This window comes from Euprymna scolopes, chromosome 6, assembly GCF_053919585.1.
Source record: "Euprymna scolopes isolate OS-2025 chromosome 6, ASM5391958v1, whole genome shotgun sequence".
NCBI lineage: Eukaryota > Metazoa > Mollusca > Cephalopoda > Sepiida > Sepiolidae > Euprymna > Euprymna scolopes.
In genome coordinates this window covers 17,699,284-17,719,247 of record NC_136487.1, presented here as the reverse complement: position 1 = coordinate 17,719,247, position 19,964 = coordinate 17,699,284, and the positions used below count along the sequence as shown (strand labels likewise).

The following is a 19,964-nucleotide window of genomic DNA, read 5'->3' as shown; positions in this document are numbered from 1 at the left end:
GCAATGTGCCTTGTTTGGGGTGAAAATGTAATAAAAAAAAAAATTAAAAAAAAAAAAAAAATGCACAAATAGTTTCATATTGTATTATTTTGGTAGAAGAAATAATTTCAAGATCCTCATGTAAAACTGCTTAAAATCATCCATATCATTTGTTTACGTAGATGTCTAAACAGCAGCAGGGAACAAAAAACAAAAATGCAAAAATTACTACTATATGTTTGTCCATTTTATAAATATTAAGTTAAAAAAGTTCTCGTGGAATTTTTAATTTTGATTACAAATTATGCATTTTAAAATAAGTTTTTGTTATAATACCTTTACTTCATATATCAAGATGGTTTTTCCTCTATATAATCATTTAAATTACAATAGTTTTAAAACTTGTTTTCTTTTCAGAACGTTGAATACAAGATGGAAAAAAAGCAATTTGCACAATTTGCTTATTTCAATCCAAGCTGGGCCGAAAAACTGCTGAAACAGCTCATGATATCAACGAAGCGTTTAGCCCAGGAACCACTACTGAACCACTACTGAATGGTGGTTTAAGAAATTTTGTAGCGGTAATGAAAGATTGAAGATGTTGAGTGTAGTGGTCGGCCATCGGATGTCGACACCAACCAATTAAGAGCTTTAGTCGAAGTCAATCCATGCACAACTGTTATGTATATGATGATTTCCAACCACTTGAGATAGATCGGAAAGACAAAAAAACTTGATGAATGGGTGCCTCACAAATTGAACAACCACCAAAAGAAATGCTGTTATGAAATGTCATCTTCCCTTCTTTTAAGCTACGAGAATGACTCGTTTCTCAATTGAGTTGTGACTTGCGATGAAAAGTGGATTTTTTACGACAACCGGTAACGCTCAGCTCAGTGTTCGATGCCAACAAAGCTCCATAACACTTCCCGAAGCCAGAGTTGCACCAAAAGAAAGTCATGTTGACAGTTTGGTAATCTGCAACTGCTCTCATCCATTAGTTTTTTTGAATGCAGGCGCAACCATTAGAGCAGAGAAGTACTGTCAACAAATGAATGAAATGCATAAGAAACTTCGACAACAACACCCAGCATTAATCAACAGAAAACTCCCAATTCTCCTCCATGACAATGCCCGACCACATGTTGCTAAACCTACAGAAGTAGAACGAATTGGGCTATGAAATTGCCTCATCCACCATACTCTCCAAATCTCTCACCTACCGACTACCACTTTTTCAAGCATCTCAACTTTTTGCGTGAGAAATGCTTAAAAAACTTAAGCAATATCAAAAACGTCTTCAACAACTTCCTCACCATCAGAACACAAGATTTTTACGTCACTGGCATAAATACACTTGTTTTGCGTTGGCAAAAATTTGATTCTGATGGTGCTTATTTCGATCAATAAATTTTTGTTTGTTCATCTGAATTTAAAAGTTTAAAACCACAAGAACTTTCTTGTTAACTTGATAGTCTCCACAGTTCTCTCTCAACATAACTAGTCTCAAGTGGAATTGGACAAAGCTTCTTTGCAAGAATTTCCTTGAACCCACAGTACACCTTACCACAGGACTGCTTTCCTGCTGATTACAGCTTGCTCAACTATAAACTTAATCTCAACAAATTCTTGTTCTAAACCGCTCCATAAATAATCGATCATGTGATTGATCAATGTTAGTACTTCCATAGTGTTCTTCATCTTCTAGTTGACAATCATTCTGCCTTATTAGCTCTTATCATCGATTGGCTCTTGGCCTTGATAAGTGATGACTATAATAAAAAAAAAAGTTTTGTCAAAATTAATTTCCAAAGTTCCATAATTCATTACAATACTTATTTTAAGGTTTCTTATTTGTTTTTATTATCAGTGATAAACTCATTGCACTTGTGCCCCCTCAACGTACATATCCCCGAAAAGCCCGCTTAGCAACAAAATCACACCCCTTCACTGTTGAGGTCCCCAAATGCCAGAAAGCTTTCTCCTCTAATAGCTTCTTCCCTCGAACAGCTAGACTTTGGAAATACTTTCCTGCTACCCAAACTGTACTGATATGCAGAAGTCCAAATATAATATAAATTAACATCTTGTTAATCCTTCTTAGGCATGGTCAAAAATTAGTAACCCCTTACGTCCAAGTGGCGACATACCTTGTTTAGGGTGAAAGTGAATAATAAAAAATTTTGGCAGAAAGACACTCCCCCTTCACACAGAGTCGGACAGAAAAATTCCCCCTAAATTAGAGATTCTACCCAGTTAAGGCTGACAGAACAAGAGCATGCCACTTCCATGGATTAAATAACGGGTTCTGTTCGAAATTCCATGCCCCACCCCCACTCCATTTCAACAGAAAGATTCCCCCAAAGTTCAGCAAGATACAACTGAACAAGGTTGGAGGTGATATCGACTGAAACATTGTGCAAATAACACTCAAATTCTCAAACAGCAGGTTGAAGAATTCAAATAATATAAAATATAATTACCCGTATGTGTCCGTTTGTGATTGGTGAGATTCCATGATTTGGCGAACGCTTTGTGGCATGTTTCACAATGGTAAGGACGTTCTCCCGTATGAATACGACGATGAGACGTGAGATTCCACGACTTTGCAAACGTTTTCTTGCAAAATTCGCACGAAAATGGACGCTCACCAGTATGCAAACGACGATGCGACGTAAGATTAGAATTCTTCGAGAAAGTCTTTTTACAATATTCGCATTCAAAAGGACGGTGGTGCTGTTGTTGCAGCTGTTGGGTCAGTTGCTGCTGCTGCTGCTGCTGTTGCTGTTGTTGTTGTTCGATAAGACTTTCATCGAGGTTGGTTCCGTCTGTGGCAACCAGAACCCCTTGATTAGCTGCTGCTGTAGCAGCAGCTACAACAGAGGCTGCCGAAACAGAAATCGTAGTCATTGCTGGTACGGAAGTTGAGGTGGTTGTTGTGGCTGTTGTCACTCCATCTTGAAGAATGGCTGGGTATGTAAAAGTTGTGTTGCAAGCTTCCCACGTGAACTGTGGTTGACCCTGTTGATCTGACTGTTGTGGCTTTTCTGCATCTTGGATTTCCATCGTCTTTAAAAGGCTGAAAACACCAGAAAAAGTCTTCATTAAAGTTGGTAAAATTTATTTTTATTGAATGGAGTACACATTAAAAAAAAAAAAAGAAAAAGATCAAGTTACATTTTAAATTGAAAAGACAAAAAACAAAGTTAATTTAAATGCAAAACCACAGAAGTTCTAAATACATAAATGCCAATAAAATGAACAAACATTTAAACAATATAACGCTTTGAGACAAAACAAGTACAAGCAAAACAAAACTGAGCAAATTATTTGTTATTTTGATGCTTATTTAGAATTACATTTCTTGTCATCACAGAATGAAGAGGTCATATTAAAAAAAAAAAAAAAAAAAAAAAAAAAAAAAAAAATCACAAAAATGTTCTGGTGCAATCGAAGAACTGGAAAAAGATTTTCGCCAAGTTACATAATAACAACAGTTAAACACAGCAATGGAGGGATAATGGTATGAGGAACTTTTATTGCAGCAGGTTGGTTGGTTGTTTTTGTTTTACGGCATATCAACCTTTTTCAGGTTATTTAATGCCGAATCTAGTTATTTTGAGGGACGATTTTTAATGTACTATATTTTTTTTTAGGTCAGATTCTATTTAACCCATAGTTGGGACCCTAACAGGTACTACCACTCCGGGTAAGAGTGGACCTGGGAGCAATGGCAATTAAAGGGTGGCTCCACACTCCCCAAGGCCCGCAAGGTGGGGCCTCACCATCGGATATAGTTTTAGGTCATATCCAGGACCTTACTGCAGCAGGAGTTGGGGAACTTATTAGATGTGCAAAGTCAATCAATGGAAAGGAATACATTTGAATATTAGAAACAGGACTGTTACCAAGTATTCAGAAGCTGGGAATATCCCAGAACATTATTTTTCAACATGATAATGCCTCTGCACACACCGCTAAAGTCACAAAAAAATGGTTTTCTGCTCTGTCAATTAATGTGATATTTTGGCCAGGTCAAAGCCCCGATTTAAACCTAATCGAGAATATTCAGTCCATAATATCTCGTGCATTGAATGAAAGAACTTTTTCGAACAATGACAAACTGTGGGAAGCTGTGCAAAGCGAATGGAATAGCATCTCCTCTTCAGTGTTCCACTTTGGTTGAGAGCATGTCTAAAAGGATTGATCTTTTAAAGAAATCAAAAAGGAATGCGATTCCATCCTAAGTATTTATTAAAGTAAATGTCTTGTTCTGTGTTATGAGTCTCGTTTAAGTTTCCTTGTTCAAATGTTCTTTGTTCAATATAGCTTTTAGTGCAATAAAATTTATAAAATTTGTTTGGCCCATTTTTTTTTGCTCATGAGTGTATACTGATAAAGACACCCACGTGACTGAGTAAAATGGCACAATTTTTTTTCCACTCTCTACACGCCCACACAAAAAGAAATAATAAAGCCCCATGTGTGCCGGCATACACAACTTGTGTTGTCTCATGCATAACACATCCTGCCTTGACAGAGTACAAAATAGACTTTGTGGCTTAGTGGGGGATGCCCTTTTCTCTTCCCTGTAACCTCTCTCCAACAGAAGAGACGTTGCGAGCTATCTTTGTTTTATCGTAATTTCCATGGCAGGTGCTTGTCTGAGCTCCAATCTCTGGTACTCCCCTCGTCAATCTTTCACAAAAAACACCCATCTAGCTGAAACCACTGCCATTAATTTTCCCCACTCTTTATCTGTGCCTAAATCAAAACAGATTCCATAAACAAAGCTTCTTTCTTAGAACTGCACGCCTGTGGAACTGTTCCGTCTGCCTGCTTCTCACCTGACTACAACCTGGATGTCTTCAAGTCCAACGTAAATAAATTCCTGATGAACCGCCCCCTTAAGTACACACTTTATTAAATCTCCACACCAATGTACTGTACATGCAACAATCCTTATCCCCGAGTGGCTTCTGGGCTTTGATAAGTGGTGACCACCATGTAAAAAATCATCTCAACAACATGGAGTTTTTGACTTCATATCGATGTTAAAAAAAAAAAAAAAAGTTAAGCTCAGCAACACCTTATGGCATATCAACCCTTTCCAGCAATAACCCACAAGGACAAGTCCTGTCAAGCATTTATAAATTCCTGGAATTCACTGCGACCTCACCAACAAAAGATCCTCCCAGTCAGCATGAGTTAAGCTGCAAAATGCAAAACTCAATCCTGGGCATTCAATGATTCAACTGATCCACTGGTTACACCAATCATTTGAATAATGCACTTGAATGGAACGGATTCATTTTCCCCACCGACACACTTGCAACCGCGCATGTCCAACTTCAATGGTAGCGTATACACTCTGTGAAACCTGTTATGCTTCCTAGACTCGGCAACACAATGCCGTCTACGACCACAAATCACTTGCACTTATAATTCACAACGGTCGGCGTGTGACCTTTCATACAGGTACACAGGTTTCAACAGGACATAAACTCCCTTTGTTTGATACTCTTTCCTGTCGCAATCTCTTTTTTCCAGCTATTTGGTGGAGAGTATTGTTGTACACATGCTTTTCAGACTGATATGTGAATAAGTATAGTGCGCATACACGCACACAAACATTCATCAATGACGCAACACTTGTTTTAGCTTTTGATTTGTCCGACTTCCTGTTTTGCTTTCTTTTTTCCACTTCTGTTCTCTCTCGCTTCGCCTGAACATCTAATGTGATCAAACATACATTCCATTTGCCTCGGCAAGCATATACCTTTGTTTCAAGGTAAAAATGCAAGACAACAATCAACTTCTAATAATTACATGTTTCCCAAAGTAAGGCGACACAAACAATAATACAACAAATTAAATGATTTCCATATCAAAAAAACTGACACATTTTTGCATGTCAACGTACAGAGAATTCGCTGTACAAACATTAATTTACTTGTTTAAAAAAATGTTTATTTTTGTATAATATATCTCAGCTTTAATGGCCTCTCTTTTGATGTCTTCTTTAAATGTACAGTAGAACCCTGGGATACGGTGGTCCTAGGATACATACTTTATCAGGTTACGATGTAGAATACAATGTTTTTCTGTGCCCTGGTTATCGTATTTGCTCCGCCTTATAATGTTATTTATTTTATTTGATTATGTACATGTGTATTATATACTGTACTGTATTTTGTTATTAATTGTTAATGCCATATCCCAGGATTCTTCTGTACTTCCCTTGATGTTGTTGTTCCTTTTTAACCAAAGTCATACAAACACATCTAGCATATACGAGATCGGCGACAAATATCGTTCTCCTCAACATACTTACCAACATTTGACATTACATCCTCTCAACATTTTAAATAAGCACCGTTATTTCTTGCTATGTACCTTCAAATATACCCATTCTGTCAAAAATGACAAGATTTTTTTTTTTTTTTTTTTTTTTACATGGGGGTCACCACTTATCAAGGCCCGAAGGCCACTCAGGGATAAGGGTTATTGCGTGTACAGTAATAAATGAGATAGTATTGTAGTAATCATTAGTATTGGGGGTTTTGATAGAGTGTCTTACTTAAGGGGGCGGTTTGTCAGGAGTTTGTTTATGTTGGACTTGAAGACGTCCAAGTTGTAGTTAGGTGGAAACAGGCAAGCGGCAGAGAGTTCCACTGGCGTGCAGTTCTAAGAAAGAAGCTTTGCTCATGAAATCTACATTTGGATTTAGGCACAGATAAAGAGTGGGGAAAATTATTGACAGTAGTTTCAGCTAGACGGGTGTTTCTCGTGAAAGATTGGCGAGGGGGGACGAAGGATTGGAGCTCAGACGAGCACTTGCCATGGAAATAACGATAAAACAAAGACAGGCTTGCAACGTCTCTTCTGTTGGAGAGAGGTTGCAGGGAAGAGAAAAGGGCATCCCCCACTAAGCCACGAAGTCTATTTTGTACTCTGTCAAGGCAGGATAGGCTGTTTTTAGCAGCTCCTGCTCAGATGTGGCAGCAGTACTCCATCCTTGGACGTACTTGGCTTTTATACAGATAGAGAATTGCGTCATCAGTGAGATATCTTCTGGAGCGGTAGAAGGACCCCACCATTTTCCCAGCGTCCCTGGCAACAGATTTGATGTATGTGTTCCATTTCAGATCAGGAGTAAAGGTCAAGCCCAGAAGCTTGTCAAAACATGGAGCCTCCCCAAGATGAGAGCCATCCATTTCAATTGATGCCAGATGGGGATCAGAGTGTTGATGATGTAAAGATAGAAGCTTGGTTTTGGATGCATTAAAAGTGACCAGCCACCTCTTCCCCCATTGTACCACGCGCTCAAGATCAGAGGAGAGAGAATTAGAGAGAACTTTGTCATTTACGGCCTTTGATGTGTTGCCATAGATGGTCGTGTCATCAGCATAGATATTGGCGAGAGGAGACCAGAGATTGGAGCTCAGACGAGCACTTGCCATGGAAATAACGATAAAACAAGGGCTGGCTCGCAACGTCTCTTCTGTGGGAGAGAGGTTGCAGGGAACTTTTGTTATTGTATCTCAACTTCCATAGCAACTTTTAAGTTCGATTCTAAGATAAAAACAGTTGTCTTGTTTACAAACAATACTTATACTTCAGGTTTACTGCTGATGATGATTGGCATGATCATTGCCAGTACAAATTCCACATATTTAAATAGAGAATTTATTCAACTTACAAAAACGTTCATATAAATACTGTAAAACAAAATTAAACTCATTTTTTAAACAAATGTTGATTTACAACTTATTAGATTCACTTGGACAAAACCTTTGTAGTCATATTTACATTACAAAAAATATTAAAATTTAGTCAACTGCTGTTTACGTTTGTTTGAATACATACCAAATTATCTCCATTAGGGCTATATGCTAAAGCATAGCTATTTATATATATTTAAACAGAGCCAAGCATATCATTGTACTAGCAGACTACCCGGCATTGCCTGATTGTAAAACATGCTTAAATGACATTTTCATTTATACAGATTTCATATTTATTATTATTATAGAACCAATTCTTTATTGATTATTATTTTGAACACAATATATAGTAGTGCCCCGCCTCCCTGGTATGGCCCAGTGATAAAATATGCTTAAATATATTTTAATTAATGCAGATTTCATATTTATTATTGATTATTATATTGTATCCAATATATAGTAGTGATTTCAAAAGTTAAAAAAAAAAAATGACTTTGGTGCCATCGGGCTAGAATTGAAACCAAAACATACAGCTCCAGCCTTATTTGTTACCTCTGAGCCACATCCATACGCATATAAAACGTTAACCTATAACTGTATCTTTGCTTATAGGAGCTTTTTAAGTTGACATGCCTGCCACTGCACTTTTTGTTTGCCTTGGAAGGCGATACCTTCATTTTAAGATAAAACGAAGGTACATCCTTTCTCAAGGTAAGAAAGGATATGCATGTCTACAACTACAATAATGAACTTATGTAAACACTAGATAAATGCATTTACAATGAACTTATTGAAACTTTTCCTGTTCATACCTATACACACAACAAACATTTCAAGTTAAAAATGCATGCTTATGTATGTACACCTGCATATACACTCTTGTTGTTTTTACCTTGTTCGTTAAACAAAATATATTCTTCGTATGTACTGTAACTCAGCTTTAATTTTCTTCTTTTTTTTTTATGTCTTCCTTTAAATGTACTTCCCTTAATGCTGTTGTTCCTTTTTATCCGGAGTCATACGAACACGTACATCTGGCATATCCAAGATCAGTGACGAATATCTCTCCTCAACATGCTAACTGGCCTTCCACAAACCGACTAACAGTCTATACTACACCCCACCCTTCACTTAATCATCGAAAAAAAAAGTCATGTTTTCTGTCTGTGTCTGCTAAAATTGGTACTAGTGCACTTTAACTAACCGGAAGTTTTTTATTTTTATTTTCCGAAAAGGAAAAAGGGGAGGCAATCCAAGTTTTAGTTTTTTTTTAATTGAAAAATTTAAAATAAAAAAAATTTTGAAATATAGAATGTTACATTTTATTTGTAAATTAAAAAAAATATATTTTAAAATATTATTGATCATATAGTAATTTTAAAACAAAAATTAAATTTAATGTTTTGGTAATGTTTTCTATTTTCTGTTATGTTACTTTACTGAACTTGTTCTGAATGACCAGAAAAGTTTGGTTTTAAAAATCAAAAACATTTGGATTGTCTCCCTTTATCCCCACTAGAACTCTTAAAAAAAAAAAAAGTCCAGCATGCAGGGTCCCCCTCCACAAGTGAAAAGTTTATTTTCAGCATGATGTTTGTGCAAAATTTCAACAACAAAAAAATAATACAAGGTATGGTTATTAAGAAAAATGTGCACAGATGAATGGGAGTAAATTACTAGGTCCAATCTTTCCTTTGCTGGAGGACAAAAAAAAAAAAAATACATTGGGTTAGTTAAAGTGTACTAGTGTCAAAAAATTACATATTCCGATTCAGCATCACCATGAGCTGGTGAAAAAATTTATTTCTAAATATTCTAATGGGGATGGGGGGGGGGATCACTTGGGACCAAATAAGTGCATTTGGAGTCAGAAAAAAAAACAAAAAAAAACTTTAATTCTGTCACCTGATTATAATTTCTTTCTATTGTATTGTACATGAATGAGAGAGAGAGAGAGTGTGTAGGAAGGAAGACTCAGAGATAGGAAAAGGTGTGTTCAAAAAGTGAAAGAAAAAAACAAAACCAAGGATCAACCCAACCTATGAGTTCTCTCAGAAATAAATGAGAGCATAAAGCTTTCTCGCAACAAGCTTGAACACTTACACTGCATTTATTTCTTTTTGAATCAGTAAATACGAAGAGCACTGATGACATTCATTTAAACTTTATTTTGCCATTTAAAACATCCTAATTTTATTCAGTCTATTTGCAGAGTAAGTCAGCTTTAAAAAGCATGATATATGACCTGTGCCCATCCAGGCTGCATGCAAAAAATTTTTTTTTAAAAATCAGCAAAAGAGTCTTGTTTGAGAAGAGGTGGTGTAAAACATGGACCATTGAAAGATTCCAGTAACTTATATAGAGTAAGTGGCAGGGGTAAGTGATAGGCAGGAGGGGGGGGGTCGCTGTTGGAAGAATGAAATAGAAAGCTGACTGAAATAACATTGTCCCTTTGAAGCTGTCCTTGCCTTATATAGCTCCGTTTTTGTTTTATGTTTATTTAAAAAAAAACATTTTTTACGCAAAATAGAGGTGATTGGGTTTTGATCATGTTTTTGTGATCATAGTATTCAAATTTGGTTGGGTGGATCAGAGAAAGATAACAGTAAGCCCTTTTTTGAATACAAGTGCTTCATCTCATGTTAAAAATAGAGTCATTGATAACCAAGCTCGCAGGCCGATCAAAACGCCTTCACAGACCAGAACCGACTCACAGATTGTCAACCCTTGGTATATGGAATTATTAAGTACCAATTTTGCCCTAAACAATTATATTTATATAAAAAAAAATGATAGAAATTTGTTTTCATTATTTTTAGTCATTAAGATCAAGCCTCCACTTCTTTGCAAAACTATAAAAAAAAAAAAAAAATGGTAAAAACAGGGAAACAGACAAAATCAATTAAATAAAAAGTTGAACAAATTTCTAAGAACCACGCTAACCAACCTCTTTGTGCAGGCATTCAAAAAGTAGCCATTGTGAATGTAAAAGTAGATATAGTTGATCATACTAAATATTCATTTTATTTTATTCTTTCTAAGTCTTACATTTCAACCTATAAATGTGGGTATGACACTCCTTTCTGACTAGTGGACAAAAAAAAAAAAAAAAAAGTGCTGAAATACTATACTCATTGGAAACAATTCAGAATATGATTGTTATTTTATCAATAGTCCAGGAAAGGGGAGCATTGCAGAATTTATCTTCTCAACAGTATTATCGAAAAAAGTATGATAAATCCATCAGGATTTAAATCCTATAAAATATACCCGGTTTCACAGGCCACAATAGTCTCTATATTTAAATTCTCCAACCATTATCCAAAATAGTAACACTTTTTTATTCTTTTATTCTCTATGACCCAAGTATAGATTTTGTACGATTTGATTTCGTTTTACGGCATATCAACCCTTTTCAAGTTATTTAATGCCGAATTCAAAGATTTTGAAGAAAAATTTTTTAATAGAATATATCTGTTGTTTTTAAGTCAGTTTCTATTTAACCCATAGTTGGGACCCTAACAGGTACTTCCACTCCGGGTCAGAGTGGACCTGGGACCAATGGCAATTAAAGGGTAGCTCCACACTTCCCAAAGCCCGCAAGCTGGGGCCTCACCACTCGATATAGTTTAAGGTCATATCCAGGACCTCTGACGCTAAGAGTTTAATAACTTATTTTAAAATTAAAGTGCACTTCTTTTAGTGCATTTTAAAAATATATTTATACTAGCGGGGGGTATCCCCGGCATTGCCCGGGTGTTTGGAGGTGTGTGTGTGTGGTTTTGAGTAAATCAAAACTCCGGGGGTAGGGGGGTAAAATTAAAAAAAAAAAAAAAAAAGTTTTGGTAGTTAAGTATGATGATCGAACCCAAACCCTTGAGGCAAAGTTGGAAATTAATGTGAAAAAAAAATGTGCGACGTTAACCATTGGACCACCGCGAAATACTAACGGAAACACGTTTGAATTTATTCAATTATTTAGAATTGGCAGGTGCACGTTTTAATGACTTAATGAGGTCAACTTTGACTGCGGTGTAGTATTTTATTTATTGCGGGAACACTTTTTTTATTTTTATTTCCCCAAGATGTTGGGGGGGGGGGGGAGACCAGCTCCCCATATAACAAGGGGATTGTCCAAATTGAATAGCAATTGTCTGATATAAGGAAAAAATTTCCAAATCAATCAAATCTGATTGCTTTTGGACATTTCCGGCGATCGTGACCGGAAAAATTCTGCCAGAATTAGTGTTGCTTTTATTATATGAAAAAGCCTAATCCAGATGCGGCAAACGAAAAATGTTGAATATTTATCTTTTCAAAGTCGAGCAAATTAAATAGGTGACCTCCGTTGTTAACTCATAGATATGATTTATATGTGATATAAAAAGTTTTAAGTTGTGAGCCGACCAACCGACCGTTTCTTGGAAAAAAGCATTTTACAGACATACACAAAAAGCGAACATACATACATACATACATACATTTTCGCTTTTATATTTATAAATTAAAATTGAACACCCTTTTCGTCATGCGAGAAGGGGTTGTAAAAATATGCATATCATTATGAATACTACAAAAAAACTTGCAGGCTCCAAAACCTTTGGGTAAGAAAAAAAAAAAATGACATGAATAACCCTTCAGATATTTTGTAAAGGATAAAAATTAAACTACTACAACAATTATAAATATCTACACCCTCCAAAAGTGTTAACAAAATCGCACAAAATTTAGCACAAAAATCAGCTTGATTTCTGGATGCATCACAGTGGAGTTAAAATATTGCTGTTACTATTAATAATTATTATTATAAACACTTAGCGACTTAATACCTATCGGTAATAATTGCATGAAAGTTGGCATAAAAACCTCTGGGTTGTTGGATGTAAAAAACATTAAGAATACTAGTTAGAACACTTAAAACGCTAACATACCTCTCCAAGAATTAAATCAAAACTGATAAGTGTCTTTTTGACTAGTTTATATAAAACCAACATCATTATCAGAAGTTTGAAATGTATTCATTAATATCACAGGGTGATACAATTTCTGACACTAATCCTTTTAATGATGCACAAGCAAATGACACACAAGTAGGTTCGATTAAAAAAAAAAAAAAAATCTGCGACGGAAGTGACAATTATCTAAGTAACTCTTTTTCCTATTTCCTGCTTCAAAAACGATACAAAGCTTTTGTTATATTTGGGTGCTTACACAGCGGCTAGCAAGCTCATATTACAGATTAAATTGGAGTAGGATGTTTATATCCTGGAAGAGAATAAGTCTCCAATCTTGAGTCAGACAGAACTACGCAGATTTAGAGAAAGATTTTCGATAACAGATTTTGATATTCAAATATCAATAGTTTGGTTATTATCATGTAGATATTTTGAATATTGTACTCTCAAACATTATTTAAGTATCTGCTATAGTCAACACTCCACTCCAGAAAGTTAAACTACATCTTTTATCTAATCTTTTATAAAGGGGTGTAGGAGAGGTTTGGAATTAGCATTCTTTTTTTTTCTTTGTTTAAAATTTTTACTTTAGCCAATTTTCAATCTTCGATAATTTAATTATTCTTAATCTCTGCAGAGGAGTTCCCAAAACTGGCATTTTTATATCCAACTAGCTGTACTATGGAAAAGCTCCAATCCCTGTCCCATTGTCATAATGTTGCAACCCTGTCTGTTTTACAACTATCTTAATGGAATGTGCTCTGGTGAACTGATTGCATTAAAACCTTAACGTAAATACTCCTGACAAACCTGTTTAGCAACAAAATCCCACACCATCACTGTAGAGGTCCCTAGATGCTAGAAAGCCTTCTGCGCTAATAGCTTCCCCTATTTTCTTCTCTCGGGCTGCTAAACTCTGGAATTCCCTGCATGCAGAAGTTTAAATGTAATATAAACCAATATCTCGCTCATCTCCTTACATAGTCCCTTATAAACATGATCCCAAATAGAAACCCCTTATGTCACAAGTGGCAATATGCTTTGTTTGGGGTGAAAATAAGATGAAAAGTAAATTTTTTAAAAAATCGGTTTCACATTTTTTTTTCTACATGCTGACAGGTTTGGAAAATTAAAAAGCTCAATAATCACTCAAATAATGTAAGGGGGACAAGTTATATTAATAAGCTGCTAAGATTAATTTTTCTTACATTATATAATTTATTATTTATTTTTTTTTGTCATAACAATCTTCCTAATTTTTGTTTGTTTTTGATTCGAACAAACTTAAGCTGAAGATATTATCACATTATGTGTATTTCCCATCTCTACGTGACTTACACATTTACTATCGAATGATTGTTGAAATAATGCAATAGTGTAACGTACTAAAAATAGCATTTTGAAAATTCCCATCTTAAAAATTTGACTACAAAATTAAATCCACTAGAATACATTTTGGTTTCTTTATAAACAATTTTTACCTTTTGTTAATAATTGAGGGAAATGCATTACTCTGAAATTTGCAAGGAATTTAGAAGCATTTCAATTAGAGAATATAAAGTTATTTCTGGCTGTAAAATTTGTGGGAACCGAGTTTCACATACAAGCAAACACACATGTAACATTAAGAAAAACCTTATTATCGCCCTTTAATGCTGGCAATATCATTCTTTGCCGCAAGCTGGCGCTAACGTATGACTTTTGTATTCATTTGATATCACTTGCCCTCTTTTTGATTTGGGCATCAAGGTATGCACACGCATCACACCATGCTCCTGTGTAGCACACACACACAAAGGACATTGACACTCCCACTAAAAGACTCTCAGGATTACCACACAAGTAATATTTTCTTATATATGTCTTGTAACAATTGCTGTAAATAAATGTATACAGGTTGTAAATTATAATCTCGGTGCATTCGTGTATTCATTCTTGGCTAAGAGGGCCACGCGATCTTCTCTCCTTATCCTCTACAAACAAATAGAAGGTGACTTCACCTTCTATAAGATTGATGATTCCCGACGGAATTGTTACAAGACATATATAAGAAAACATTACTTGCATGGTAATTCTGAGAGTCTCTTAGTGGGAGTGTGAATTTCTTTGTGTGTGTGCTATACAAGAACATGGTGTAACATGTCTGCTTACCTTTACGTCCAAATCAAAAAGGGCGAGTTGATATCAAGCGAATACAGAAGTGAGATGTTAACACTGCCTTGTGGCAAAGAAAGATATTGCTAACGTTTAAAGGGCGATAATTAGGTTCACTCTAATGTTACAAGTTTGTGTGCTCGCTTGTATGTGGAATTTGGTTTCCATAAATTTAGCAAATCCTAGTGTATTTAAAGAGTGAAAATTTTAGAAACTATTTATATCCGATAAGTTTTATAGAGATTTAAACATTATCATTAAAAAATTAGCTACTTTTAATTGGTTAAATAATTTAATGATCAAACAATGCTGTAATAATTTAATGTAACTTTCAAAATTTCCTATTAAATAATTTGATTAAAAAAAAAAAAAAATGGTTGAAAGTAAAGACTCCCACACAATGTCAGGTAGTTATACAGCTAATACCAAATATAAGGAGAGAACAAAGGAAATGAAAATAAAGTTGTTGTTTTTTATATTGATTTAAACTCAAATTTTTAAAGATAAACCATGTATGAAAGATTAAATGAAAGAATAAATTGATGCCAATAGAAAGAAACAAAAATGAAAGCGTCACCATGTTTTTTTTTGTTTTTTGTTGTTTTTTTTTTTTTTTGAATGATCATAATTATGTTGTTATTTTTGATTTGAACTAAAAAATCAAAAAAACTGCCAAATTCCAGGTGACACACCCATTCCAATTGGCAGAAAGATGGGAGATTCTGAATAAATTCCTGATTTTTTAAGTGTTTTCACAAGTGTTCCAGACTGATTCTTTTATCATCGTCCAAAATTGAAATATTAATTGTTATTTTTTTGTTATTTATAGAAGGATATAAATGAAAGTTATTTCCAGGATTCAGGCTGTGAAACTCATATTGGTCGTTTATATACTGACAAAGTAAATAGACACCTTAAGGTCAAAACACCCGGTTTCAAGTTTACACAATAGATGCACAATCTGTTTTATTATATACTGCTTATGTATAGGTGATATCAGTCGCAATCAATTTAAACTTGAAAATGGACATTTTATTAGCTCAATATTTTGATTTTTATATAAGAAATACTGTTTTGCAATAATGTTTTATTTCCTCGTCAAATGTTTCTTTCTTTAGAGATTTACTTGAATTGTTAACAAGTTATGATCTATTTTTAAATCCTATGTTAAAAACAAAGCTTCTTTCTCTCACACAATCACCCAGGTAAATCGATTTCTTTTTTTTTTTTAAACTTTAATTCATCGCTAACCAGCATATTGCCACTTGGACCTAAGAGGCTACTGGGAATTAGGAGTCATATCTGTACAGGCATCCGGAGTGTGGAGTTATGCCGTGAAATGTTTATTCACCTTACATTTAAATTTCTGTACGTTGAAATAGTCAAGCAAAACCAAAAAGGAATTTTAAGGGCTAACAGTCTGAGGAAATAAACTATTTGAGTAGAAAGTCATCTGACATCTGGGGAAAGTGAAAGGATAGGAATTAGCCGATTGTCAGTTTGGTTGGGAGTATTTATGTTGCGAGAGCACCAGTGCAGCAAGTTCATTAAAGCATATTTCATTGAAGCACTAGTAACACAAATACAGAAATGTAATATTGTACCGATGTGACAAGGACTAGAGCTGGGTAGACAATGCGAGATTAATTAGATTAGTGGTATTTTTACAGGAGAGTGTTGCCGAGTTGTTGGACTGCTTGCAGTCAATCACAGGCTCTATCTGATCTCACAGCACCTATGGAAACTGCCTGAAAACCGTACACTACAGATCAACACATGTCTTGTGAGTAAAAATAAGGTATAAAGAAACTGTTCAGAAACTATCAAATGGCGTGGTGTGGAAAAGAATAGACATTGTTTATCATTACCGTTTTACTGAAAGGTGCGTATTGTATGAACACATCGAAATATAAATTTCTAGTGAGCAATTGTGAAGTGGATTGTATCCAATTTTTAGCATGTATTTTTTTGTTTTATAAAAAGTTTTTCTTGATCTCCTGAATATCTGGGTCATTTTTAACAATTTTCAAAGATATATATCACAAAAGATAAAAAACAAAATTTTTGCAGCTTACATAAATGTTTGTGGGGACGACGACAAATCTGGAGATTCTTTTTCCAGCTTCTGCAAAACAAAAAAAAAAGTCAGATCAAATGCATTTTATTTGTAGAAATGAAGTATTTTATGGTTCATACATTTTGTTGTTTATAAAAACTTAGAGAAAAGAAAAGGAAAAAAAATAAGCTTATTAAACTTGATACTGAAACTGTCAATAATTGAAAGTTTAACATCATGATTATGGCAATGTGACCATATCATAATAAATGAGAAAATTCTTTTTTCATTGTATACGACCCACTTAGAAAAAAAAAAAAAAACGCTCATCATAAGGTAAATTTCATGAATAAATATTTAATTTTTGAATAGCAAAAGATTTTCTTTGATATTTTTATTCAAATCAAGATAAATACATATTTTTTTTTTACATTATTACATAATTTTTTTTACATAATAAATCAATGATAATAAATGTTTTCTTAAATGATGTTGGCAGCTACGATTTTATTGGCTCAGTGTTCCGGCACTTTTCGACGCTTAAATGTAAACTGTCCAGAAAATGAGACACACTACCATGGCATGTCTAAAAGCGGTAGATAATTTTTTGGACGCATCCGTTTTAGGTCTGTTCATATAAATACTCAACACAAAAGTTCTGCTATTCGATGATGTTTCACATTTTTAAAACAATAAGAGAAAAGAAATGTCTTTAATATGAAGTTTGAACAAAATACATGCGATTTTCTAGTAAAAAATTAGAACATCTTGAAGTTGAGACTTTCTAGTACAAAAATAAATCAAGATAGAAACTTTGTTCGAACAGTATGTAATAGCAAATATATTTCTTTTGTTATAAAACTTGAAAAGAATTGGTTAAGAACTTTTTACGTGCACATCAATAGAAATGATAGTGATCGCTGATATTTTATTGCTTTTTGAGTACTGGATGTCACGAGCGACGTGTGATGCCGTCATGTAACAAAACGTCTGTTTACAAAGTGGCTTACAGCAATGAAATATATATTTATTTTTATTTTTAATTATTGAGAAAACATCAGTGTTTGATTATGTAAACAAAAAGAATATTTTTTGGTAATGCTCTATTTTAGCATAGAAAAAACATTTTTTTCAAAAAAATATTCAATTCAAACAAAAAATTGAATGGAAGAAAGTTTGCTTTTGTTACAGTGCTAGTTTTTAAAATAATATTTTCAAGTTCAAGTTTTGATAAATTAAATTGTTAGGTGAAAATACTGAATAATTATAAAACACTCTCCCCTCCCATTTTAAGAATGGATTTCTAAATAACATTATTTCAGCATGGTGACATAAAGTGCATAAGTAAAAAAAAGTTTATATGTATAAAAATAAATGAAAAACATGTTTAAACAGGATAAGAACATTTAAGACAACAAATAAGATGTCCAAAAATGTTTTCATTGTTATACATATTTATATTATATTCTGTTACTGTTAATTAATAAATACTGAAAATTTAGTTAAAATTGGTTGGTTTCCTGAATTTTGATAAATTTTTAAGTGTATGTGGGGGTGTGCGACTCTAAAACAGAGTCCTACAAACTTCTAAAACGTTTTATTTAGAAACCCATTCTCAGCCGAAGGATGTGGGAGGGGGGTGTAGTTATTCTGTACTTTCACCTAAAAATTTAATAAAAAAATTATATTGTACTAACGTTATTTAGAAACCTATTCTTAACATGTGGAGGGGAGGCTGTTTTGAAACTATTTGGTATTTTCACCTAACAATTTAATACAAAAAGATATCGTAAAACTTGAATTTAAGTTGAAAATAATATTACAAAAATAATGCTGTAATTTTGTTTTATTTTGCTGCAGAATTGTTTTTGTTTAATTATGATTCAAACGACTTCACTCGACACCACTTTTTTACAAAAGTAAAAAACGCTTTTAAATGAGTTAAAACACACAAACCACTTATCCAGTTAAGTAAAAAATAACTTATCTTGCCTATGATTACATTTATTGGGTTTGTTTTACAATTCAGAGGTATGAAAAAGTGGTCAAAAAACAAATATATAACAAATAAATGTTACCAAAGGCAATATAAGTTACTCTTCCACCTACCTCGATAAATTTCTGGTTTTATGTTTATTCTGTTTGAAAAACAAGTAGTGTTGAGTATTACATTAGAACAAGCAAAATGACTACAATATCGCTTAAAAACTTTGAAGTCTCGACAATAGCTTAAAAATAAAAAATATACAAAATAGTGGTAGAAACCCACCCGATAATTGTCACGGCAACTTAAAGCCGTTAAAATGAAAATTTATTATGCTAATTAGACTAGCATACTTGATTTCCTTTAATATGCTACAAGCCATATTTTGTTAATTTCTTTGAATCATGTCGTGGTGGCCATGTTGGATTTTTCATGATGTGATAATAACAATGTCCATCAGAATAATACTTCATATGATGATAAAACCTTACTTAACACTTTTCTTAGCTGTTTTAATGATGTTTCTACTTAAAGCCGTTAAAATGAAACTGAAATATGCTAATTAGTATGCTAATTAGTTCGTAAGTAACCAGGTGAGATGGTTGTAAATACAGCCATCTGAACCTTCATGGTGTTATATGTTCAAAATTTCATCATCTAAAATATAAATCTCACCTGTCTGTTTAAATGTGTGTATGTATGTATGTATGTTTGTTTGTATATCTGCCTAAAACTTTCGACAAAGGAAATGGATTTTCACAAGATCGGTATTGTTTTGAATCTCAACCCTTTAGACAACAAATACTGAAAAATTGGCTAAAAACATTAATTCCTTCACCCTCAATTAGGCACTTTTCTACAAGAAGGGGACGCTTTTTTCACCAATATTCGCGAAAGTCATCCCCTCTTTTCGATTGACTAGCCTTAATTTAAACCTTTGCCACTTCCGGTTTGGTGATGGACGCAACGGCAAAGACATCACATTTTTTCCTCTTTCGTGGTACGAGCATGCCTGCCTACTACCACTTTTTTTTTTTTTGCTCCACACACACCCGGGCAATGCCGGGCACCCAGGCTAGTACTATCTTAAAAAGATTTGAAGACACAGA

The 19,964-nt window shown here is 34.0% G+C and overlaps 1 protein-coding gene across 3 annotated transcripts in view; it reads right to left on the bottom strand.

Annotated features, from left to right (window-relative positions):
* LOC145277550 (uncharacterized) overlaps positions 1–19,964 on the bottom strand; it is a 120,225-nt gene that overhangs the window by 13,363 nt on the left and 86,898 nt on the right. For all 3 annotated transcript variants that reach the window (XM_080129021.1, XM_080129022.1, XM_080129020.1), the window contains 2 exons: positions 16,891–16,940; positions 2,463–3,058 (listed from right to left, as the gene is read on the bottom strand). In XM_080129021.1, coding sequence (XP_079985147.1) covers positions 2,463–3,058; positions 16,891–16,940 — 646 coding nt within the window. The remainder of the gene's footprint in view (positions 1–2,462; positions 3,059–16,890; positions 16,941–19,964) is intronic.